Here is a 27,155-nt window from a genome sequence, read left to right as displayed (position 1 = left end):
TCAGGCGCTCGGCAAGTGGAGACCCAGAGACCCGAAAAGTTTTCTCCTTCAGTATCTTATTTTCGTCTTGTTTGTCAAAATGAACTTTTGCAGAGGCTTCATCTCGGTCCTCCTCACGCCTGCTGTTTTGTTTGTCGGTTCGTTTCTCCGCTAATGTAGCATTTAACTCCGGCCGTAATCAGAAATGATAAAATTGCTTAACGTTCCCGATTCCCAGGTCACATGATGCTCTGCAACCATGGCAACGCCGCTTCACTTCCTGTCGCTGTTCACCAGCTTCCTGTTTATGCTTCCATTGGAGGATCCTCTCGACGAGCACGATGGGGAAATGTTTCACGATAAGGTTGAACACACACACACACACACACACACACAGACGGTCTTTTATTTTGCACAAGTTATATCTCATTCTTATACTTTGCACGCCACTTTTTAAAATATATTATATTTATGAAATAACTTCCTCTGCTGCCGATTTAAGTCGCATTCTATTCTATTTTATTCTGCATGTTTTTGAGATGAAAATTCTCATCCATTCTTATCCTTGAAGTTGTTATTTCTCTCTCTGCTGTCTATTTATTTGTGGATGTCTTTCGCTATCTTCTAATTGTCCCTGTGTTTATATTTATATTCATATTTATTGACATTATAACTGTTACGCTGCTGCGACAAACGAATTTCCCCCATGGGGATCTATAAAGTTTATCTTAGCTTATCACGCCACCTGGAAAAAGCGCTCTCTCCGCGCGCTCCCTGCGCCGCCATCGCAAACGCGACGCGTTTTTATTTCGGTTTCCCGCCCCCTCCTGACTTCTATCCCCTCGATTCAGATCCCGGCGTGTCGGAGCTCAACCTCCGAGCCGGAAGTCCTGCCCCCCCCCCCCCTCCGTCCTGGCCGGGGGAGGATTTATGTTTTGTGTTAAGTAAAGCTGAAGCTACTCATGTTATCTCACTCCATCAATAGCAAATACATTAACAATATCCAGTCACCGCCGGCGCGCTATTAATTTACCGCGGCCCGTCCCCGCGGGGGCCGGATGATTGTTGGAGGCAACGGGGTGGATCCTCTTACCCCTCCCTGGGACGCCGTGTCGCTTCTGGGGGGGATCAATGTCCATCGAGCGGGGGAAGGAAGAGGGGCGGCGGGAGGGAGGAAGCCCTCCAACCCGAGCTCCAGTGACGCCGTCACCTAAGAGGTCCCGCCAGGGCCTCGGCGGAGACAGAGAGGGATGTGCCGCCTCGCGCCGGAGCCATGTCCTCTCACGTGGGAACACGGGACCTCGCCCACCCACACACACACACACACACACACACACACACACACACACTCAGAGGTTGTAGAGGACAGGGGTAATGGATATCGCGGGCTCTGGTTCATGACAGGAACAAAAACAAAGACCCGGCGGACCCTCGGTGACAGACGGTCGTCAGTCTGTCACCGTGACGGTCATCAGACGGGACGGGCGGCGTCCGGTTCCGAGGAGCTTCCACACGCACGGAGAAGTTACCGGTAACGGCGCCGATCAATGAGAGATATCGGTGAGAAGTAGAATCCCCGATTGGATTCCGAAAGCGGGGCCTCTCCGCGTGGCGTCTCCGTGTTCCAGTCGTGTTTTCGTGGGGTTGCAGGAGGTTCATAGGAGACCCCGAATTCTAGTCAAGTGTGAATGGTTGCACGTCTCTATATGGTGTGTGTGTCGGCGCTCCGCAGACGGCGTCACACTGCGGTGCATTCCCGGGCTCTGTCGCGTTTTCGTAAATCTGACGCCCGCGTTTGTGAGAATTCAACGGGTCCGGGTTCGTTGCGACGTCACATCGCAGTTTAGATGCTGGTGAAACAGCGTTTGCTCAAAGGACCTTTATCTGATTCTGGCTTCAGGGAGATTTGTTCAGGAAAGCCTGGTGTCCATAACTGTGCCAATATTTCTCTTCGAATCAGGGTGTGCGTGTGTGTGTGTGTGTGCGCATTTATGCTTCATACTGCTTCACAAGGGGAAACATGCAAAAGTAAAATCTTGGTGTGACATTAATCATTTGCACCCTCACGGTGGTTGCTAATACACATAAGCTGAATTATGTATATAAATATATGGATTTTATATTTTTATATTTGAAAAGAAAAACACACACACGCACACACACGCACACATATATATATGTATGTATTTAATTTTTGCTATACAGACCATTATCACCACTCATTTCTCAAGCTCACCAAATCCCTGGAAAAAATGTACATTTGAAAACAAAATTGTTTGCTAGTATATTGATAATTCTTTGTTGATATGCCTTTTTTTAATTTCAAAATAAAGGGGCCACAGCTGAAATGATAATGGCCATTTCAAACCAAATAAAAAAAAATCAGTGAAACTGTGGTTAAAAATTCAAAAGGGATTGTGCATGTGAAATGTGCAAAAAAAAAAAAGAAAAAAAAAAAAAAAAGGGGGTTTTCTCCGGACTATTTACTTTTTTGCCAGAAATTATCTGAAAGCCCTCAAACTGCCCTCATGACATTTCCAGAAAAAGAGCAGAAAATTAGAATAAAAATAGCAAAATTAAATTCAAACAAAACAATAAGTTAAAGTTGTTAGTTTGACCTTTGACCTCTGCTGATTGACAGCTGACTGACAGCTCGTCACCGTCCTCCTCGCCTTCCCTCCCGGAGGCACCCGGACCCGGTACGTGTGCGTGACCGCGCACGGACTCGGACGCGCCGAGTTTAGATAAAGGTTATCTAGATGTCCCCCCCCCCCCCCACGCTCACGCTTACAGGAAGTGACTCCTCATCATCACCAGATCTGTTTCACGGATATTGACGAGGGCGGAAGAATCGAAGGCCTGACCTTCCCGTCAACGCGCTCGCCCTCCTCGACCCGCCCCCGGGGCAAACCGCCGTTTGCGCGCCGTCGCCGTCGCCACTGCGGTATTTCTTCCCCGCGCTTTCTGAAAGAGGAGCAAAAATTATTTTCAAGTTTGTGCCTATAAATCAAACTTCGGAGAGCGAGCGGGTGGCGGGGTGGCGGGGTGGCGGGGGACGGTGTGCAGTTGCACATCTCACCCCCCGAAAGTGAAAACGAGGCACTTTCCGCGCTCCTCACCGCGGCTGATGAGGCAGAGCAGGGACGGCGTTCTGAGAAGAGAGATGGAGAATTTTTGCAGTCGCAGTTTTTTTTTTTTTTTTTTTCTTTTCCCCTCTCACATCCCCACAGAGCGTTTTTTTATTTTTTATTTTATTATATTTTTGTGGGTCTTCTCCTCCAGCCTCTCGCTGATTTCATCAGCGGGCATGGATGACACGTTTCTACTGCTTCATTAGATTCTGTAACTAATTTATCACACATATTACTCATACATATTGAACGGGAACATTGTAAAAGTGGAATTTTACAAAACGCAAGTGCTATTGGAGTGACTTTCTTTTGCACCCCCATGTAGACGATGCATTTACGGCTCCAACGAGGGGAGGTGGAAAACACTCGTCGTATTTTCCCGTGATGTGAGAAGTACAGAATTATCATTTTTGTTCAAAATGAAAACACGAAATGCACGGAGGCCCCTCTGGTGCAAAGGTGGCGAGAGGGGCTTTCTAATATCGGATAAACAGCGGCGCTGTGATCGTTTCCAGAAACGATTAAAAAAAAAAAAATCTGAACGGAGAATGTGAATAAAGGGAGGTATGATTCCCCGACTCCTCCTGTCGGCACGGCAACGTGCCCTCGGGGGTGACACCGGACCCAGACTTGCTCCGACTTGTTAGCCCCTTGCTTGTTAGCGCCTTGCTAACATGCTCATCACACATGATCACAGCAGACCCGCCGTGCAAGGCGCTAACTGGAGCAACCGGAGGTGTCGGCCCCGGGGGATTTTTTTGGGCATGGAGATGGGAATCGAACCGTCAACCAGGACGGGACTCAGTGAGAGAGAGGCTTCATGGAGATGCAGAGATCCCTCAACCCTTGAGGCATCACGCTGCTTAATCTCGCCGCGTGGCTAATGATGGGAAATGAAATCAGCCACTTCCCGACGAATAATTAGCGCCGCTGACCCGGCGCCTCCGGCCGCAGCTCCATTATCCCACACCGCAAATGTAAACAACACCCACAGCCGGGATGTGTGTGTGTGCGCGTTTGTGTGTGTGTGTGTGTGGGGGGGGGGGGTGCTGTTTCCATCCCGATGTGAGGATAAACGACATTTATTGATTTGTGATGAGTTTTATCGTTAAGGGTCAATTATTGAAGATGAATGGGAAAACAAACAAACAAACAAATAAGGTTGTACGCGGATTCTTTGCATGGATGGGTTTGAAAACCAGCAGCATCAGGGATATGAAGAGATAGATCAACACAAAAAATACCCCCAAAAAATTACTTTATACTACTGCTGTCCTGAAAAAACATTGCTATTCAAAATACTGTCCAGGAAAGAGATGGATGTTGTTCTTTATAAACAAAAAAAAGATCGGCAATAAATAAATAAAATGTATTAAACTGCAATAACCTGCAAAAAAAAACTTTTTCTCCAGTGGCTGAAGGCTATTATTTTCAATATCTCGTGATAAATCAACATTTTAATCTAATAAATTATATATAAACAAAACAAATGAAGAGACAGACAAGAAAAGAAAAACTAGTGGCCAAAGTGAGTACGACACACAAATAGCATCTGCGTTTTGTGTGTGTGTGTGTGTGTGTGTGTGTGTGTGTGTGTGTGTGTGTGTGTGTGTGGGTGTGTGTGTGTGCGCGTCTGTGTGTGCGTGTGTGTGTGTGCGTGAAGCTACTTGTATGTACATGAGTGTACAGGTATGAGCATATAGAGAAAACATATGTGTCTAAACATATGTGTCTGTATGCATGCATGCATGCATGCATGCATGTGTTTTTACAGTATATGTGTGTGTATGCGTGTGTGTGTGTGTGTATGTGTGTGTGTGTGTGAAGGTACATGTACATGAATGTGCACTTGCACAGGTGTGAGTATTCAGAGAAAATGTGTTTTCATAGAGCAAGTATGTGTGTGTGCATTCCTGCATGTATATTCAGTATATCAGTGTGTGTATATATAGTGTGTTTGTGTGTGTGTGTGTGTGTGTGTGTGTGTGTGAAGCTACATGCACATGTGAGTGCACTAGTGTATCTAAAGAAAACATCAGTGTTTTCACAATGCACTAGTTTATGTGTGTGTGTTTGTGTGTGTGTTCACTGTGAGTGTAGAGAAAATGTGCGCGTGTATTAAAAATGCATGTGTGTGTATGCTTGCATGCATATACAGTACATCGATGTGTTAATTTACGGTTTGTGTGTGTGTGTGTGTGTGTGTGTGTGTGTGTGTGTGTATGTGTGTGTGTGTGTGTGTGTGTGTGTGTGTGTGAAAATTCATGTATATGTGAGTGCACAAGTTTGAGTATATACAGAAAAAGGGTGTGCGTATGTATACTTGCATGTATATACAGTACATCAGTGAGTGTATATACAGTATGTTGTATGTATGTATGGAGTTACATGCATATATATATATATATATATATATATATATATACAGTATGTGAGTGCACAGGTGTGTGTATGTGTGTGTGTGAAGCTAGCCGCATATGTGAGTGCACTGGTGCATTTGAAAAAAATATATGTGTTTTCACAATGCACTAGTTTATGTGTGCGTGTGTGTGTGTGTGTGTTCACTGTGAGTGCAGAGAAAATGTGCGCGTGTATTAAAAATGTATGTGTGTGTATGCTTGCATGTATATACAGTATGTAAATGTGTGTACATCGATTTGTGAATTCACATTATATGTGTGTGTGTGAAACTACATGTGTATGTGAGTGCACAAGTGTGAGTATATACAGAAAAAGTGTGTGTATGTATGCTTTCATGTATATACAGTACATCAATGTGTGTATATACAGTATATGTGTGTGTGAAGGTAAACATATATTGTATGTGAAGAGAAAACGTGTGTTTTTTCACAATGCGCATATGTGTGTATACATGCTTGCGTGTATATACAGTACATCAGTGAGTGTATCTACAGTATATGTATGTATGTGTGTGTGAAGTCACATGTATATATGTGAGTGCACAGGTGTGTGTGTGTGTGTGTGTGTGTGTGTGTGTGTGTGTGTGTGTGCGTGCGGCGGTCTCGACCTTGGCTGGCCTGCTGGGTGCCATTGATTTGTTTACCTGTGCGCTGCTGACAGTTTCTCATTAGGTTTCTTTTGCACAAACACTTCCAGCAGAGGAGACCAGAGTCTGCACTTCAAAAGCCCGCCGTGCCGGATCAATGCACCTGATTGATTGGCACCGGCGATGTAATTCTGTTGAATGGCCATTTAATGGATGTGAGCGATCATTTAGCGGCAGCCGCGAGGAAGGCTTTTGTTAAACAGTGCGGCATTGTGGGAGGAAAACAATGTCCTGAGAAAGGGAGGGGGTTGAGTTTAAATCACAGCGGAGGACAGGAGGCGGGCGGAGCCTGTCAGGCTGCTGGCGGGGATCATGGAAAGTCCTCGGGAAGGAGGAGAGAAAATCAAGAGAAAGTTAAAGGTGTTTTGTGGCGGCCGACGTCCTTCCCCCACGCCTCCTTTGTGTCGGGAGAAAACAAAAAGCACCTTTACGGGCCGCCTTCCGCGGGGCTCGATTTCCAGGGCGACCGGCGACGGGCAGCAGGAGGCAGTGTTGTCCCTCCTGAAGCGAGTCCTCGGTTCGACGGAGGAGAGATAATGACTGATGGGGCGGGAGATGGATGGATGGATGGATGGATGGATGGATAGATGGATGGAGGGATGGATGGATGGAGGGAGGGAGACGCGGAAGAGGGAAAGAGATTATGTGGAAATATCTTAAATTCTCCCCCCACGACGGAATGGAATCTCGGGTTTCCGCGCGGGACTTGGAAAAAGATGTTCGTTTGGAAAACGAAAGGAGAAACTAAAGTTACCTGCAGTAGGTCAAAGGTCACGGAGGTAGTCCGAAGGCTCGTAGAAGAATCTGCCCGTTTTTCCCTCAATATAACACAGCGAAGGGATTACTAGATGGCAAAAATCTGTGAATTAAAAAAAGAAAAGGAATCCGCAGGGTTGTCAAACATTATAACAGAACAGAAAAAATAGAATAAAAAAGGAAGGAATGCTAAGTGATGGTTAGTGTTGTTGTGTACATTTGCGCCCCCTAGTGGCCACAACTGGAAACAGTAAATTACGCCAAGATTGTCAGGAGAATAATATGAAAAATAGCTGAATATTTGTGTACTTTAAATTATGCAAAAAAAGGAAGTAGTAGAATGTCGAGGCCCTTGAAAATGAATAAAATTAATCTGAAATGATGGAAGTAAGGAAAGGTTACCTGAAGATAATAATAATAATATTAATAACAATTATAGTAATCGTCTGAATATTCACAAAATCAAAAGCTATGACGCTTGACATAAACTCAAAATATCAGAAATAAATTTAAATAAGAATAATCAAATCCGGAGCGTGCAGATGTGAGCAAGTGAGGATGAAACCCGAGTGAAGCGGAGGTCCTCTGACCCCGTGTTGGTCCCGGCTTTGTTTACACCTCCGCGGCCCCACATGGAAATAAAAGGGGATTATTCCGGGCGCGTCCCGCTCGGCACCTCCGTCACATCCACCATTCCCTTTGAAAAACTGGCGGCTTCAGACGGAAACTTTGATTCCGACATCAATGACAACGTGAGGGTTTTGTGTTTGTGAAGACGGCGAGCAACAGATGGACGACGCATCTATAAATAAATGGCTCCCCTGAATAAGAGATTAGTGCATTTGAGCTGGTTTCTAATGGTCTCTGGTAGAGATTATAAAAGTAAAGCTTATTCATAATGCGCTGAATCACCGCGCCCGAGGGGGAAGAACCCGCATGAGAAAACGGATAAATAAAAATCTCCGACGTGGTTAAGATGCCGCGTTACGTAAATAAGCGGAGGGCCGGCGTGACACCGCTGTCCTCTGGACAGACGGCTGGATTCCCGCGGGAAGAAGCGCACGTTGAAGCTCGAAGCATTTCCTTCGAAGAGGACAAACAGACACACGACCTCGGACTGTAACATCCGAGACGAAGCCCACGGTGTCGCTCAAAGCCGGAACACAACAGACACCATCTCTGGGAGGCGGACGCTAAATAAGCAAAATCTGACCTCAAATAAGAAGCAAAGTGGTTGAGAGCTTTTGCAAAAATAAGGTAAAAAATGAGCCAAAAAAAATCAACTCAGAATGAGGTTGAAATGTTATCCAAAAAATAATCAAGAAATAGGAAAAATTAATGAATATGATGACCTTAAAAAAAATACTGCATTACCCCACCAAGCACAAAAAAATGATATTAGAATTAAAATGTGCAGAAAAATAGGCATGAAGTAATGTCGGGAAAAGGAAAAGAAAAAAAATCCCAAATCAGTGTTCTTAAAAAATAAAATAGAATAAAGTTAAAGTTAAGTGAAAAGTCACTTGAAATTGCTACATTTCAAATAAATAAATGAAGTAAAATAGAATAAATAAAATGAAGTTAAAATATAATAAGGTAAAAATTCACTTGAAATCAAGATATTTCTAAAAATAGGGATGTATAATTAACAACAAATAAATCAAATAATATAAAATGAAATAAAATCAAAAAGTCACTTGATATGGCCATATTTCCAAGGGTGAATAATTAACAAGGAAACAAACAAACAAACTTACAAATAAATAAGACTGCAGTTACTCGGCCTGTGTGTGAGGACGGGGGTTCTCTCAGCAGACACAAATCTATAAAAGTCACACAAATATATGGATATGGGAAATAAAAATAAAAAATAAAAAAGACAGAAGCCCAGAGTGGCTGCAAATAAAAAGCAAAACAACCGGCGGCACGTCGAGGAGTTCACGCAGCAGCCAGACGGCGCTGATAAATATACATAAAGCCGTCTTGCTCTTCGCTGGCGGCTCCCCGTTTCTGGAATCGAACGGAGGGAGAAGAAGAAGAGGAGAAAGTGAGTTATGTAAGCGCCGTTGATGGGCCCGCAGATTCCCGCCCACCTGAGGCTTCCTCTGCTTCCCCCGCAAATATTGACCGAGTCCTTATCTGCCGTCTCCTCACGCTCTCCGACAAACAACACGGGCATTGTGCTCCTCCCGGACGCCGATCCGAACCCAATTTGCCATCGGGGAGATAATCACGCTCCTCGGATCCTCCCACGGGGAGACCGCCGCCGCGGACGGCTGGACCGGGAGACGCCTTCCGCCTGGAGAGAGACTGTCCAGACTGCGTTAGACGCTCGGAACGACGACGATTACTTTCCCTCCTTTAACCGAGTGCCTTGAAAGCCCCGGGGCCGGCGGATGCTTACCTGACGGGGAGCGACGACAACAACAATTAGCAAAGAATATCCCAAGGATTAGCTTCAAACATGTGAGATTAGAATTTGGATTAAAATGAAAATTGGGTGAAATTTTGTGAAAAGAAATGAGATTGAATAAATAAATGGGGAAGAAAATCTTGGAAAGAGACAATCACATACAAATGCAAATTATCAACCGGAAGATAAAGTTCCTGGGAGGAAGATGAAAAATGTGCGTAAAATTAGAAGAAAAAAAAAAATCAAATCAGAATCAGGTAATTTTTTCAGAATATTTTCTACATGTTGAATAAATAAGAAAAAAAAAGAATAAACGGATAGAAAAGGAAAAAGCAGAGAGGCCCCGGATAGGATCCCTGCCAGGGGTGATAACAATAATCAGGGCTTTGGGGCGTCTTTATTTATTTATTCACAAACACGCGGCGGGGTTGACCTCGGGGAAGGTGATCGGATTTCCTGGGATTTATTGACAAGGTGTCGCAACAATTACAAGCGATCAATAGTCTGAATGAGTCGAGACCGAGGGGAGGGCGGTTCTGTGGTGAAATCCGGCGGGTCGGCTGATCCTGATACAGCACCGGCGGGAAACTGCGGGGAAGAGGGGGTAATAAATTAAAAATGTGTAAAACTAAATCGAGATGTGACGAGACAAAATACTTTTAATACAACTGGAAATAGTCACTTTTGGGAGGAAAGTGAAGATGCATTTGAAAAGCAGAAATAAAGAAAAGGTTAATCAGAAAATTAATAGAATTGGACCTGAGAGAGAATAATAAGCTGAGAATTGGTAACTGGAAAAATCAAAACTAATAAATAAATAAGTAAATACATTTTTTATACAGATTTTTACATTTTTTAGATTAGATTCAACTTTATTGTCATAGCGCGTGTACAAGTACAAGGAAATGAAATGAAGTTTAGTGTCTTCACCGGAGGGGCAAAAAAGTACCAAAACAAATACATAAATATAAATAAATCAATTTTTTCATAGCATAAATACATAAAAAAAAGTGGAGATTGATTTGTCGAAAAAAACAAAATAAAAAAGGAACAATAAAAATAAATGCAGTATGAAAAACAAATCAATTTAACAGTTTTTAGGGGGAATCTTTATAAATTCCTCAACATTTAAAAATACCTTCCTGCTGCGGATAAGTCTTCACAATTTTTTTGAAATTATTATTATCTGCTTCTGCCGCTTTCCTGCACTCAGGGTGTCAGGAGACGCTGAAGCGGGGAGAGACGGGGTACACCCTGGACTGTTCGCCATTTAATCACAGGGCCACATACACAGACAATCAACAATTCACTCACTCATTCACGGGGATTTTTCAATTTGTTTCCCGATTAACCTGCTGTGTGCTTTTGCACTCCATGAGGAAACCCACGCAGACACGGGGAGAACATGCAAACTACACATAGAAAAGGTCCCCTTGTCGGAAATGAACCTGGATCCTTCATGGTGGGAGGCTGAAGCACAAAACAACTGTGGCACCGTACCACCTCTATTATTATTATTATAAGTAGTGCTAGTATTATTATTATAACTAAATATTATAATTTACTTTGGATTATTATTATTATTGTTAATATTACTTTAGATTAGAATTTACTTTAGATTAGAATTATTGTTATTTTCAAAATAATATGTCAGATTATTATAATTATTTTTATGACTATTATTTTCAAAATAATATGTAAGATTATTTTTATTATTATTTTCCAAAAAATACATTAGATAGCAACGGCAACAACAACAACAACAACAACAACAACAACAACAACAACAACAACAACAATAATAATAATAATAATAATAGCGGTGATTATTATTATTCTTATTATCATTATTTCATTTTGTTTTAAAAATAATACTTAAGATCCATCCATCTATCCATCCAGCTTCTGCTGCTTATCACTGGGGATGCTGGAGTCTAACTTAAGTTTATTACCATTATTACCAAAAAAATAATTAGATATTAATACTAATTATTATGATAATAATTAATAACATTAGTTAATAATTAATTAACTATCTATATTTCTTGAAAAAATCTTCGCTTGGTCAAAGGTAGAACTTTTCCATCCCGTGTCTTAGGATGATTATCTCTTTCTCGCGTCTCAAAAGCTGTTAGCAGAAACAGCAACAATAATAATCATAATAATAATAATTATTATGATTATTATTTTCAAAATAATACTTTAAAATATTATTCTTATTATTTTTTTTACTTTTTATTTTTTTCAAAATAGTACTTAAGATTATCCATCCATCCATCTTCTGCTGCTTATCCTGCACTCAGGGTCACGGGGGATACTGGAGACTAACTTCAGATTATTATTATGATGATGATTATTATTATTATCATTATAATTATTTCCAAAAAAATACTTAACATTGAAAATCCCCTGGCTCTGTCCGGGCTCCCATTAGCACTATCGCTAATATTAGCCTCCGGTGACTATGCTAATGAGGCGGATGGAAACCAGCACCGCGGACAGCTCCCGCCGCGTCGCACCTCCTCCTCCTCTTCTCCCTCCTCCTCTTCTTCTCATTCCTCTTCTTCTCCATTCTCCTTCTCCTCCTCTTCTTCTTCTTCTTCTTCTTTTCCTCCTTCTTCTTCCTCTTCTTCTTCCTCCTCCTCTTCTCGTCGTTCCTCCTCCTCCTCCTCTTCCTCGCTGCGTGTGGCTGCGCGCGCGCGCCCGCCCCTTATCAGCGGCAGCACCGGCGCGCGAGCCTCAGAAGCTGCTCCGTCCCCAGCGAGCGGGAGCGGAAGAGGAAGCGGAGGAGCGGCCGAGGAGCGGCGGAGCAGCGGCGGCGTACGGGCGGACAGCAGCCGGTCAACTGAGGAGCCAGAGGCGGAGGAGGAGGAGGAGGCGGCGGCGGAGGAGGAGGTGGAGGAGGAAGCGGACGCTCTGCGGACTTTCACCGGATGGGAGATAAATAAATAACAACAAACAAAAGAACTAAACAAACAAAAACAAAATCCTGTTAGTTAGTTAGTTTCAGGGGATGGGGATATGGTGGCGGGGCGCGCGAGCGACAGTTAGCTTTTATTTTTTTTAATTCACAAACATTTGAATTTTTTTGAATAAAAAAAAAAAAAACAGCTTGGAGGTGATTTAAAGGAGTTATTTTATATTTTTATTTTCATTTTTTTTTTTTTCCTTTTTTTAAAAATATTTTTTGGACGATATTTTTTTCTCGACGCGATGGGGAGCGAGACGTACCTCCCGGAGCTCATGGCGGAGAAGGACACGCTGGATCCGTCTTTTCAGCACTCCTTGCGGCTACTGGATCAAGGTGAGCCCCCGCCCCCACTTCCATCTTCCTTCCGTACCCCCGCCGCCACCCACCTCCTCCCGCTGATACGCTCCGCAGTTCGGCTTAGTTTCCGTCTCTCCCCGCTGTATTCAAAGTTTACCGCGGAGGGACAATTTGACCGCCGGAAGTTATGATTGAGTGTTTTCATTTTTCTTTTATTTTGAAAGGGTTCGACTTCCTGTTTGGTCGGCGCGAAAGGTGCCGCGGCGATTTTTCGTTTTTTTTTTTTTTTTTGTCAAGCACAGAAATACTTTCTTCCCAGGGGAAAAAAATAAATAAATAACATTATATTGGCAGGCGCTTTGATCCAAAGCGACTTACAAAAAGTGAAAAATTCAGACTTACAAAAAGTGCAATTCAGTGCAATTATTCTTAAACTTGATTGTTTGTTTTGACTGTGAACGAGTCTGGACGTGACCCGGAAGTAAAAAAAACAACAACAAACAAACCAGCATACGACCTGTTTTCCACGCGTGGTTGGAACACACGTGGAAGAGGAGATACAGTAAATATCCAGGTTCGTCTGATATCGCCTGTAAATGTTGGTTTAATGTTTAACCTGCCCATAAATAAGAAAAAAAACCCATATAGTTCAGGTGGATTGCATTTCTATACCAAAACAAAGAGTTGTGTATTTGTAGTCATAGCGGTTATCAATATCAAACAATCCCACAAACATGCAAGCTCCTATTAACAAGCAGGGATTTTTCTGAATATGCAAAACAAACATCCTGTAGGTGATTCAAAATGATCAAAAAAATATCATCACAATTACTTATAAATGAGTTGCCACCCCCCCTTTTTTGATTATGATTATTATGTATTATGTTTATTATGTTATTTTAAAAACCAAGACTGGACTTAAAATTACATAAATGGAAGAAAAGACCTCAAAAATGTTTTGGATAATAACCTGCAATTTTACTTCAAAAAAATACCAGAAAGTTTGTGTGTGTGTGTGTGTGTGTGTGTGGGGGGGGGGGGGGGGGGGGGGTTTGATGTAATTCAACATATATTTTCATTATCTTTTCCATAACAGAGACTAAAACATTCATGAAAATACAGGGGAAAAAAAAAACACCCAGATTTTAAACCTTGATTTTTGAAAATAAAAATTCTCAAAGGAAATGTTCTCAAAATTGGTCTCTGGCAAAGAACTCTGGCTGATGAATCTTAACAATGATAAAGTGCATTCACACCCTATTTTAGAGCAGAAAATATTATATTATGACTTTAAGTCACCACCAACATGACAAATTAACTATCAATGAACGATATAAATAAACAATATATCTGACTCACTCTTGCTTATTATGTGAATAAAACAATCATTTCTCAGAATATATTATCATCTAGGATTTGGCCCCAGCCCCCTCCGACCCCGAGTGCAGGAGGAGCAGTATAGACAATGAATGCATGAATCTTCAGCATGGTGTGCTCACTGAGTCAAGGTGAGTGTGCGATGGCGCTGCGGCGGCGGGGAGGTCGCTGGTTCGAGGCCGACGGAAACGCGATCCTGACGCAGGTTCCGGTTTCTTAGAGTGTGCGTTTGCATCGCGGCTGCAGGAGCTTTGGTGGGTGTCTTGCGTGGCGTTCAGGGTGTCCTAATGAAGCAATTTTTCAAGGGGTGCGCAAGAACTTCCTCCCGACACAGCATTAATGGTGAAATATAACCTTTTATTACATATTTTTCTTCATAATCCTGATTGCTGTATTTTAATTTTTTCCTCTTGTTTGAAGTTCTTTTAAGTACTTTTCCGCTTTTTGCTGCTGATGCAACAGTATTTCTGGGGAAGGAAAAAGGTTTTACTTTTACACAAAATGTGATGTTGTAAAAGCTTAATCATTTCAACCGGCGATGACGTCATCTCTCCGCAAATCGCGACAGAGAGGATGTATTTATTTAACGCGTGGATCTGCACAGTTTTTAAATCCATCCTTATTCTGGATCGCTGACCTGAAAGCGGTTGGGGAAAAAAAGAAGATAATGAAAGTATCATTAGCTAATTATTCTGTCCTTTAATTACTTCATCAATGTCCTCCTTTTAATTCCTCACATAAAATCCAAATATATTATTCCTTCCTTATAAAGGGAGTGGATTCAGTCCATTAATCACGTCCTCTCAACACCTCTAAGACTTTATTACCATCGAAGAAGAAGAAGAGGAGGAGGAGGAAGAGAAAGAGGAGAACTCCCCCTCTGACAGAATCAGATTGAATTATATTCATGCAAATGAGGTTCTTGGTCAAATTAATTGCATTTCTGAGGAATGTTGGGACGTCTGAGAGGCGAAGGAGCCGAAGCGGCCCTAATGTCACGTATCATACCTTTTTATAGTTAATTTGAGGTGGTTCCCTGAGAGAGGGAGGGACGGAGGTTTGGGGCCGGATTCCGGAAAGAGAGACCGGGAAGAAAAGCTTGATATTTATTTTCAGCACGAATCAGATGATTTCTCTCTTAAAAAGCCAGATATGGAAGTAATCCCCTCCCCGATCGATGATGTGTTTTTATCCCAGGTGAACGGAGAGGGGTCATTTTAATGAAATGAACCCACAGGGCAGCCGAGCACCCGACACTACTTTTCCTACTTGTACTTCTGCTCTCGGTCATTTTCATGTTTTTTTAGAGAAAGTCATTTCTTCATTGTTTTTCAAAGTAACCTCTCCACGATTTATCAGTTTTTCCAGAGTCATTTATTAACGAACCGTGTTCCTCCCTTATCCCTCGGGCCATTAGTTCGAGCCGTTATTTAAAGCTTGCCAATTGCAGAAATATTATTCTAATATGGAAACAGACAATGACTCCTGTCTGAAGGTAAAACGTAACAAGATGCATCGCAGTGTCTGATTCTGGAACGGAAGCAGGGAAGATCCACGGCCTAGCGAGGATATTTGACAACAGGGACACATTCTGCAGCTGTAATTGCCAGACAGCAGACTTCAGAAGGCGCCACTCCAGATAAAACCCCGTGAACATCTGCGCGAGGTGTCAGTGGTTTAATCCCGCTCGTGGTTCGTCCCGCTCGAGGAGCATACGAGCACGGCTCCGGATTTATCGATCATTTTTTAGCTGATCCGATGAAGACTCCGAATTGGTTTGAGCGTCCGCGGTCGGTTGTCTCCATCGCGGCTCTGCGATTGACAGACGACCTTGACGGGTTAAGCCCCGCCCCTTGCCCGCCGTTGCCCCTGGAAAACCGCTCAGATTTTGAACGAATCGTCGGACGTTAAATCACAATCCGTAATTAAAAAAACTTAGAACAAATTGAATAGAATCACAATTAAATGATAATCATGTCAGAATATAATTGAAATGTGTCTTTCAATACAGCTGCAACCAAATGAGTGGGGAGAGAAAGCCAGATATTACAAGTCAAAAGATAATGATGGATTTGGTTTCAACAAAATCGACTCGAGAGAAAAAGATCCAGATACCCGAAGTACAGAGCCGTGGCGACTGGAGTCTCATCGACCACGTTTTTTTTTTTTTTTGTGTTTTGGGAGAGACCTTAATTTCTTACAAACACACGGCGCCGGGGTATTTTTAGTCTCCGTGCCTCCACTGACATCACTTCCCGCAGCAGAAGCCCATAAGTCAACAAAAATAATCCCTGGCATGGCATCAGACGGGGAGGTGTCGTCTTTTTTAATTTTTTTTTTTTGGAGGAAGAAACAGGAATGGTGAATCTTTGGAAGTCGGGGGCGAGGGGGGGGGGGGGGGTTAAATGTCGAGCTCTTACAGTAAGAGAAATAACCTGGAAATCATTGTTGAAGTCCTTGGAATGAGTTAAAAATCAGTAAATTGTGTTAAAATCATCAAAAAACTAAACATTCATTATTAAATACATGTCATCCAACGGCATGAAAACGATCAAGACATTATGAAATATTTTTCCACCACAAAACTTAACGATTCAGCTGTAAATTATCAAAAAACAAGTTCGGTGGAAAAAAAAAAAAACAATCATTACTTCCGAAAGTTGATGAATGAACAATCTCAAACGTCAACAATAATTTTATGGTAAAAAGCTCATGAGCTGCCAGCAGCCCGGCTCTCAGACATCCTGGCAGAAAAACGAAAAAGGCCTAAAACCGAGAAAATAGTCCACAATATCTTAGAGAAATTTCTAAATTAAAATTGGAAAAAAAAATACCTCAAAAGGTCAAACAATACATTGAAAAAGTCAGCTTGATTTGACTTGAAAATCATTGAAAAACTCAAAAAGTCAGAATGAAATGACCTGAAAACAATTTGCCACAGTTTTTCAGCCACAAACCCGGCGCTGCCTGTTGTCACGGGTTACGGCGGCCACTGATGCCTCGCGCCGAGCCACATCCAGATCCATGATAACACGGTTTAAATGTCAACCCTGGATTTCTACTGCGCGGCGGCCACGTATCGGCATGTAAATCAAACACCGGAGCCGTCGTCATGGTTACGGCTGATTAATTATTGCACATCAGAGGAGTGATTAGGGAGCTGGTATTTAGTAGTTTATGCCTGCTATTATGTATTATTTTCTATTTTCCAGACCCATTCTTGTCAATATTGTCATTTTATTTAAATGCAATATTCAAGAAAATAACAGGAAAATAAACAATGACCCTAAAGTCAGTCAAAAGTTTTCCGCAAAATAGCATTGACCCTCCGATGATGTGTTGTGTTCCGATAATAATAAAAAATAAAAAATGAGAGTAGCCATGAATGGACAGTGAATTGGCGTGACCTCGCGCTCCTGCCACTTCCGTCTCCACCTGCCACGAATCTTGCCTCGGGCCTCGATGTTAAAACTGTCAAATTTCCATGTCGGACATGCTCCCCGGTATAAACGCTACATTCGCTTTTCAAATGGCGGGAAGATACGCGGTTCCCCTCCGCGGCGCTCGTGGCCGCCGGGCCGCCCGGAGCGTCGGCTGGTGGAGACTCTCAATTAAAGACGGCAGACGAGGAGCCTTCAATAATGCAGGCTCTGCTTGTTTAGGCTGCAGGAGGGGAGTGAAAGCTGAGATCCGCTGTCTCCGCTGGAGTCCTGACACTGCAGCACGCTCGCTGTTTTCACAGCTCAGGTTACAGAGTCCAGCTGCTCCTGAAACTCACCTCCGGGAAAGTCAGCTATGGCCGTTTCACCAGATCGTGCATTCGTATATGTAATCTTTAGCGTCAGGTTGTAGATAAAGGTAGCTTAGCATCTTCGCTCGATCAAAGGTAGCAGAACTTTTACATCCCGTGTCTTAGGATGATTATCTCTTTCTCGCGTCTCAAAAGCTGTTAGCGATTAAATTTTTTTTATGCGGTTCTCCTGGAGTGTTCTTTGGATCTGAATATTCCGCTATGAAATTGACACGCGAGGAAGCTAACATGTAGCACGGGAAATGCTTAGTAAAGCTAGCTCCCAGACCGCTTATAAACAGTCGTCTTGTTGTCATGGCGATGTCGGTCCCTCACGTCCGAGCGACTGGCCAATAAAGGTACGAAAATGTTTTGGTTACGTTAGCGGTTAGCGATTAGCAGTTAGCTCCCGGTCCCTGAAAAGTCACTCGGATATTTCAGTGATCATGGCTTTTGTTATAATGGTGATTGTTCTCCTGCTTCTTCTTATTCTTATTCTTATTTGGAATTGTATTGCTCAGATTCTTTATTGGTGATTTCAAGGATAATAACACAAATTATCATCTGACTGGGGAAAAAAAAAAGCAAGTACACACATCGGTCGTAATAGTAATGATAATAATAATTAGTGTCGTTCCTGATGACGGCGGCACGGAACCCTGTCAGTCTTCATTCCCAGTGGGTTTAATTGTTATTTGACTGCCGGAAACGGACAAACGTCCGCAGACTCCTGGTTCCACTGGATTACAGAGAGACCCCCCCCCCCCCCCCCATGTTGGCTTCTCTCCTCTGCCTCGGGGCTGAGAGACGAAGATGGTGGCGGCGAGGTTAGCGAGGCTGCGGAGACACTAAAAGTCTTTTTTTACTCGGGGGGAAAGGTTATTTGTAACAAAGTCACTTACAGAAGGGGAAATACAATCTGGGGGGCTGGAAGAGGAAAAGGAAGGAGAGGAGGAGGATAGGGGAGGAATCAGGATTTTTTAAATTGTATTATGTAGGCACAGTGAAATTTTGCTCGGAGTATGTGCAGGTTTTTGTAAAAGTAAAAGTAAATAGACAAGTCATTTAGATAGTGCACAGGTATATATACTGCTCAAAAAAATAAAGGGAACACTTGAACAACACAATGTAACTCCAAGTCAATCACACTTGTGTGAAATCATAGTGTCCACTCAGGAAGCAACACCGATTCATTTTGACTTATTTTAAGGACATTACATCAAAGTTGGATCAGCCTGGAGTTGGTTTTTACACTTTAATTTGGAGTGTGATTCCTAATCCAGACCTCCATGGGTTGATACAATTGATTTCCATTGATCATTTTTGTGTGATTTTGTTGTCAGCACATTCAATTGTGTAAAGAGCAAAGTATTTCATAAGAATATTTCATTCATTTAGACCTAGGATGTGTTTTTTAAGTGTTCCCTTTATTTTTTTGAGCAGTGTACATGATGCTGATGCAGGAGTGTTGTTTTTGTGAATTTTTGTGCTCATGTTCTGGTTATTTCCTGGGTATTTTGTAAAATTTTCCTAGACACAATATTTAAATATGGTTAAAATAAGATATTTTCATTTTCATTTTGTTGTCATTTTGTCTTAGTACCATATTTGAATTGGATTCTTCTATAAAGGCCTCATCCTCGTCTTAAACTCGGCTCTGCGATGCTGTTAGCGTTAGCATCCGGGTGGAGCGTTCACTCCTCCTCCCCCACACCGGCGCCGCCCCCTCCGGTCCCTTTATCTTGTTTTCTTTCTCTTCTTCCCCCCCTTTCTTTGTCCGCTCGCTCGGCGCCTCCGTGGAGAGGATTGCACTGGATTAGCTTCTTCGCCGCCCCGACTGATCCGATCCGTTTTGTGTAATCCAAGTCAATTTAATTATGTTTATCGCTCCACCTGGCCGCGCCGCACCTCACCGAGATAAGCCCGAGGACGGAGCGCGTCGGATGCCGGGTGTCGGCTCCGCCTGCGCGACGACGAGCCGGATTAAACGATCCAGACGCCACGGTTTACACTCGAGGAGAATTAAGATGGTTTTCGCGGGATTGATACGACAGTATCGACATCGCTTCTGTAAAACGACATTATTTCATCCGTATTCAGTGCATCTCTATCCAACTTGAGCGTGTATTACACTTTTTCATTGTTTTTTATAGTCCTGGGGGGGAAACAAAAATGTACTTTAGCGTCAACGCCATCGTGAATCTGCGAGAGGCCGCTCCGGAGCTTTGCAGAAAGTGACAGGTTTATTCTGCGATGATGTGAAAGCACCTGAGGGTTCGGACAGGAGAATTCTGAGCAAAGACGTTAATCAGCTTCGAAGGAGCAATTTAGACAGTTCTAATTCAAACACGCTTCTGTTTGTTCTCCCTGGCTGTCAGTCATACGGGTCTGATCCATCCCGCTTCAGCGTTGTGTTATCTTAATTATTCAAGTCACCAGACTCTGAGAAAATGTTTAAAATAGAAGAAACCCCCCCCAGATATTAAAAAAAAACCCTTAACAATTAGAAGATTAATTACCTAAATAATTGCCCGAGAATCACTGAGACTCTAATGGAAATTAGTTCGGGGGTTACGAGGAAATGATCCAGAAATGAGGCCAAATTTAGAGTTGTGATCTGGACCTTGACCTCCGCCGTCAACCAGGAAGTATTCCTGCGTGATCGGACCAATCAGAGGGCTGTTTATTAAAAACCTTCCTTTAACACATCAAAATACTAAATTCAACAGCGGGAATATGTATCATAATAAATCTGATCAGAGAGCCTGCCACACGCATGCGCGCGCACACACACACACACACGCCCACACACACACGCCCACACACACACACCGGACCAGCCTTGAACTTAGCCACGTGGGAGAATGCTATGATCAGAAGTACTCATTCGCTTGATGTACCTTAAAGTACCACGGGAGAAGTACAGCATGTGTGTGTGTGTGAGTTGGTGTGTGTGTGTGTGGGTGTGTGTGTGTGCACGCATGTGTGTGTGGCAGGCTCTCTGCGTGTCCGTGTGCGTGCGCATATGTCCTTGATGGACACAGTTCAAGGTCTGACCTTAGTGAAAGTCACCATTCATATATGTGTGTGTGTGTGTGTGTGTGTGTGTGTGTGTGTGTGTGTGTGTGCTTTTATTTGCCGATGAGTCTAGAAGGCTTTGTCTCTGCAACCTTTTTGTCAACAGACGTTCTCTTGTGAGGTTTGTCTTGACGCCATCGGATCTTTGCCCGATGAAATATCGATCAGGAAAGTTTACATACAGGCCAAGATTTATTGATCCCTTGATAGATCGATCGATGACAGGCTTGCAAGCTAATTCTGTAGCTTCTGGGCCTTGAATTCTTTTTTTTAAATGATCCTTTTTTCCTCGCTGCATGAGTCGACGCCTTCTCACTTAAAAGTCTGTGAAGTTTTGGCAGTTTCTTTGAAATTTTCTCGATCGATTTACTTTCCCGCTACGTTTTAAGGTCATTTTCTCACAAATGTAGACGTGTGTATAACTATATATGCATGTGTGTCTAATAGAGGGTAATTTCCGTCTGATTACAAGGTGCGTCCCTCCCGTTTCGTCCGTAATTTCTCGCCAAAGTTCCCGGTAATGTCTCGGCGGCGACAGAAAATATTTCTCTCGTCGAGAAAACGGTCCGCGGGTGACGTCGGCTGACAGCGGCAGACCGATTCCGCGGGAAGTCGCTGTCGTCTTTTTCTTCCGCGTCCCGATCGGCCGTGAAACATTCATTCGGTTTTCCAGCCGGCCTGTAAACAGCAGGTCACACACACTCACACACACACACACAGCCATCTGTTTGTGTCTCGCTTCACTGCAACGGTTTCCAACGGAGATTTTCTCAGTAAGAGCCCTGTCGCGTTCAGATCCCCGCCGGACGCTCTTCTCCATCCTCGAGCGTCCGCCCCGGCCGTCTGGTGTCGTAATTAATGGCGGCGAGACGCGAGATCGTCCGTATAGATCTGCGGTTTCAGCTCCGCTCCCCCCGGTCGTGGTCGGATCGACGGCCGATCTTCGGATAAGAATGAAGCAGATGAGGAGGGAGAGAGGAAGACGCTGTTTTTCTTCTTTTCTACGAATCCAGACAAGTTTGAAAGCTTCTGAACATCGTCATCGTCCGTTTTCGTCCTTTTCCGGAATCCTTTCACGTCGAGGAACAGACTCTCCGAATCGGATTACGTTTGAAAAACGTGGAATAATTCGGTTTCGCTGATATACGGCGGGCAGCCGGAGTCGGGGAGGGACGGCGGCGGGCGCGCGGGGAGGCGGATCGCATGACCGATCAATATTTGATGTGTAACTGGAGACTAATGTTGCGCGTTTTAATAGGTGAGCGTAAACCTCCTGGAAAGACTCACAACAGCAAACGCTCGACGTCCTAATCCCTTAATCTGAGATCTTCGGGGGCTTCGGGGGGACCGCGGGACGCAACGGCGCCATTTGATTTTTAATCCAGAAACAGGAGAACAAATGGCGGGCTCACCTGAACCCCCGATTCTAATTATTTTAATTCTTTAGATCATTATTAATGATAGATACAGTAATACATGGCCGTGGCCGTAATGGACAAAAATGCTCCCAGACTGCAGGATGAGTTTCAAATCCGAAGCACCCGGATGATGCAAAAAGAAATGACCTTAAAATATGGAAGTTAAAAAAAACAACCCGCAAAAATGTAGAAAAGATGTTACCCTTTGAATATTGAAAAAAAAAGTCAAAGAAACAGCAAAAAATGGCATTGATTTAAAAAAATAAAAAAACAGCAACCTTTAAAAAAAATGCCATCAGGGAGCAATAAATGACAACAACATCCCCAAAATCCTTTCCATGATCATTTAGAATTTAAGACTAAATGACAGAAACGATTGAAAACCAAGATGAATTCATTCGAATGACTCAAAGCGACGAGCCGAACCAGAAAAACCAAAACCCGCCGTCCGTTTGGCTTTTTCCCCGCAAAAAAAAAAACCTAATTTCCGCACACAGACCATAATAAGCCGTGGTACCGCGGAGTCAAACCCCCTCCCGCCCCCGTTCTTTCCCGTCTACCTCGCGCCGAACACAAATAACCCCCCCGGCGACGGCGGACGTCTGCCTCATTATCATATTTATTTAAAGTATAGTATGACCCATTTCATCCCGGCATGGATTCCTCCCGTCATGATTGAGCGGTCCCGTCTTTGTGGGGGGGGTCTCCGGAGACGCCGCCGCGCATAATGGGAACATTACCGTTAAACATGTCCTTGCTTTTCGAACCAGACCCAGAACTCCCCCTCCTCGACCCGGCTTTGTCTGAGGTGAAGAAAGGAGCCGCGGTCCGGTCGGTGGCCGGCCGACTCGGTATCGTGTAAATTGAACAAAATGTGCAATTTAAATATTGAATTTTTTGGGCATCATATTGGGTGATCTTATAAGTGTACCGACATTATTTTGTATGTCATCGTCCATATGTAATTTAAAAAAAGGAAAAAATAGGGAGTTGCTAATTCAGTTTTGATTGAAAATACAAATATTCAAAGAAAAGAGTTTGGCGGGATGGGAAAAAAAAATAAAACGGGCCGTAAAATGCCCTAAAATGACCCTGCGAGAATTCACCTCAAATGGCAAATTGTTGACTAACAGGAAGCAGAAAGGACTTCAATATTCAGATGGGCAGAAAATAACACCTGAAATTCATAAACACGCAACAAATGATTGCAAAGCTAGCTGGAATGTCACTACTATCGGTTTCCTGAAAGTAAGAAAATACAACCTTTAAAAATAACCAATAATTACTCGAAAAGTGAGCACAAACACACCTGAAGACAAGCCGAAAAGCGATCGATGAGATAAAATACGCCCCGAAATAATCATTTCGCAATTAGCGAAACAAGTGATCAAGAGACGATTCCTTAAATCTGCGACATCGAGAAACAATCAGGGGGCCGCCGAAGGTTTCCGGCCGGCCGCCTCGGTGTTTGCTCCGGAGTTTGAGTCGGCGATCAATACGATGTCATCTGAGCCAGATGAGGTGAAAAATATATCCCGGCGGCGCAGCGATGAATTCCGCGGCGCGTGTTTTGTCGCGAGGGGACGAGGGGGAAGAGGGGAAGGGTCTGCCCTCGCGCTAACATGTCCGGGCTAATGGGGCGCGGCTGATGAACGGCTGTGATTGCGGCAATAACACCGGGAGGAATCGGTCCGATCGCCGGCTCCTACACATCACCGCGAGCCTTAATGGCCGAATCTGTCACTAAACATGGCCGCCGGCCCGCGGCAGGTAATGGGAGATGAATAGGAGGCCGCCGCCCGGCCCCTGATTGGACTTATTGAATGGTTTCCCCGGATACGTTCCCCGGGACCGGGGCCGCGTCCGGTCCGCATCGACCCGCCGCGTCCAAATTTATAGTTATGCTTCCTCCATTTGCAGGAAAACGTTGTTCATCAGCAGGGGGCGGATCCTCTTCTCATGTCTGTTGCCTCCGTTGCTTTATAAAGCTAATTTGCTCCGGGGATGTGTTTTCCGATAACCTGCGGCTAACGGCGCTGCGCTAGCGCCCGCGGAGAGGAGGAAGCGATCGCCGACTTGTAGTTTTTCGCCAATTTGGAATTCGACCTATAGAAGTGGCTCCAGGCGGTTTGGTTCATGTCGCCAGGTTGTGTCATTGATTGACGGATGTTTCATCCAATCACGTGGCTCGTTCAATATAGACTCCGTGAGAAGAATTCAAGATGGCGACCTAGTTTTTGGCGCCGCTCAAGGCGGTTCGGTTTGTATCTCGCGGTTGTATCGTTGATTGACAGGTGTTTCATTCAATGGCGTGGCTCGTTGGGTGTTCTTATATCTTTTATTTCTAAATCCCACCTTCGGCTGCACGTGATCGTCCTCGGTTGCCCCGTCCCCGGCGATGTTTAGCCCCGCCTCCGGGGGAGCGGGCAAGTTTAGCCCCGCCCCCCCCCCGATGGGTTCCATTAGCGCCGCTTTAGCTGATATTTCATTGAACGTTTCATAATTAATGAGACGTGCCGTCCTCCGAGCAGAGGATTTCGGGGGTCCGCTGGGATTCGTCGCGGCTCCAGCGTGGCGTGGAGACGCGCTGCCGCCGCCGGCCCTCGTCCAATCAGAGGCTGATTTTCTGCAAATAAGGTGATTTCAGCAGGCGGAGTCGTCACTGGTTCCTATCGGACATCGATACGGCCGTCTGACCGCATACATCTGCATTAACCGCGGGCGATTCATCAATACGCTCTCAATAAGCATAAACAAAACATTAACTACGTCTTACCGGGGCCGACAAGAGAAAACAGCCCGAGACAACAAAAAAACACTAGAGATTAGTCATGAACCGAAAACAAAAATGTAAGGTTTATTTCTTAAAGTACGATCATATTGGGAGGTTTTAAACAGCTGTCGATCAGCCGCCGCTGTCACTCAGCGCCGGAGTCTTCGAGGGCGTCGCAATGAAATCATAATCAAATAAAAATCTGCCAGCTGAGCTGCAGACACACTGTTTTGTGTATCTCCCCGCAACAAAAGCCGGAGTATTGATATTCATATGGATATGAAACCGGGCTACTGATAACAGATCAATGATCAGCCGGTCTAATCCGCCCCGCAGCAGCAGATTAAGCTATTATCATTCCATATCCGCCCGAGCCGCGGCCGTAATCCCGTGTTTACTTCCTCCTCTGCCGGCTGCTCCGTCCAAAGCGCCCACTCCACCGGGTTAAATAACAGATATGGATCGGGTTTAACAAGAGACCTGACGGCTGGGCTCGTTTTATACTTACACAGGATTCCTCATTTCCCTTTTTTTTAAGCAGCATTTCAGAAAAAAAAAAAAAAAAAATCACGATTTGGATTATCCTTCAGATTTTGGGTTGCGATGTGACAACGCTAGTTGTAGTTTATTTGTAATTTTAGGTCACATCTAACTTTATTTTCCCCACACACTGTTGTTTTTTCTCCCATTGTTTCCTCCAGGCAGCTTTTCTTTCTTTTTCAATTACCAGCCAAATGTCTCTGAAAATCAAGCGAGTCACAATCAGTTTGTATGTGTGTGTGTTTATATGTAATGATAATAATAATAATAATAATAATACCATGACTACTACTGCTTCTAATAATAATAATAATAATAATGATAATGATAATCAATTATATCAATAATAATAATGATAATAATAATGATAATAATTATAATAATAATAATAAATTATAACAACAACAACAGCAACAGCAATAATGATAATAATAATAATAAAAATAATAAATTATATCAACAACAACAACAACAACAACAACAATAATAATAATATTTTTATTATCATTAAACAATATAATGATAAAATTACTGTATATAATTAAAAATAGTCTAGAGGTGTATTTTGTGTAGCTCAGTAAGTCCTTCTGCAGCCGCCCAGCGGTGCAATTAAGAAGCACCTGACTTTCCCTGCTGAGCCATTATCGCGACGCAAATTTACATTCGGCCGCCGTCGTCATGCCAACACACGGATGGAGCTATCGGGCTCAGCGGACGCGAGAGGTCCCGTCTGTTGATCAGAAATTGATCTAAACCGTGGCTTCTCATGAATTCTGCTTTCACTTTCACTCTCCGTCAAAAAAACTGCATTTATGCTTCGGCCGCTTCGATTTTCTCTGATTTCGTCCCGTTTTTAAGCGGGTTTGGTTTGTAATGTTCCCGTCAAATGTAAATATTCAGCTCATGTCCAATTTTCAGGTGATTTATTTCAGATTTTCAGGTTGTTTTCTCCGGTTTTGATCCAAAATTGGTTTGATGTGTCATTTTTGACGCTAGTTTTCAAGGCTGATCCCGGGAGAACCAGTCAGTTTGTGGGATTCCTCAGATATTTTCTTGGCTTTGCGACTTCTGCTTGATGTCACGGCGTTCCTTCCCCGTGTTCAGGACATTTTCTAAATTCCTGTCTTTTTCAAGATAAAATCCTGTAGGTTTCTGGGTAAATTATTTTTTTCTTTTTTTAAAAATGTTTTCATTTCTTTATTTATTTTTCAATTATTTTTTCATGTTTTTTGAATTATAATCACAAAATATCTGCTGATTTTGTGTTAATTTAGCATTAATGCACACACAAAAAACACTAATTGTAGGATGTTATGGCTGGTCTTATGAATGGACTTTAGCTTGCAAAAAAAAAAGCTTCAGATTTCTTGTTAATTTTGCATTAATGGACACAAAAAAGATCAGCACAGGATGTCCTGGTTGGTCCTATAAATGGACCATGTCAGGAGTATAAACTTTATTTATCTATCTATAACTGAGATTGTCCTGCTGGAGTTTCCAGTCATGACATTCACACATTTCCAAACAATCCCATTTAAAAAGCAAAAAAAAAAAAAAACAACTCT

General features: G+C 43.3%; 1 protein-coding gene across 2 annotated transcripts in view; it reads left to right on the top strand.

Annotated features, from left to right (window-relative positions):
- The first annotated feature begins 11,803 nt into the window (after positions 1 to 11,803).
- The window catches only part of khdrbs3 (KH domain containing, RNA binding, signal transduction associated 3), a 75,240-nt gene continuing 59,888 nt past the window's right edge, over positions 11,804 to 27,155 (top strand). Inside the window, exon 1 of one of the 2 annotated variants that reach the window (XM_086171212.1) lies at positions 11,804 to 12,650. In XM_086171212.1, coding sequence (XP_086027338.1) covers positions 12,560 to 12,650 — 91 coding nt within the window. In that variant the 5' untranslated portion in view covers positions 11,804 to 12,559. The remainder of the gene's footprint in view (positions 12,651 to 27,155) is intronic. The other variant, XM_086171213.1, reaches the window with a different exon arrangement.

Source organism: Fistularia commersonii, chromosome 24, assembly GCF_037954325.1.
Source record: "Fistularia commersonii isolate RoL2024-O1a breed Wild chromosome 24, RoL_Fcom_v1.0, whole genome shotgun sequence".
Classification (NCBI taxonomy): domain Eukaryota; kingdom Metazoa; phylum Chordata; class Actinopteri; order Syngnathiformes; family Fistulariidae; genus Fistularia; species Fistularia commersonii.
Note: the sequence above shows the minus strand (reverse complement) of the source record. Positions and strands in the feature narration are given on the sequence as shown.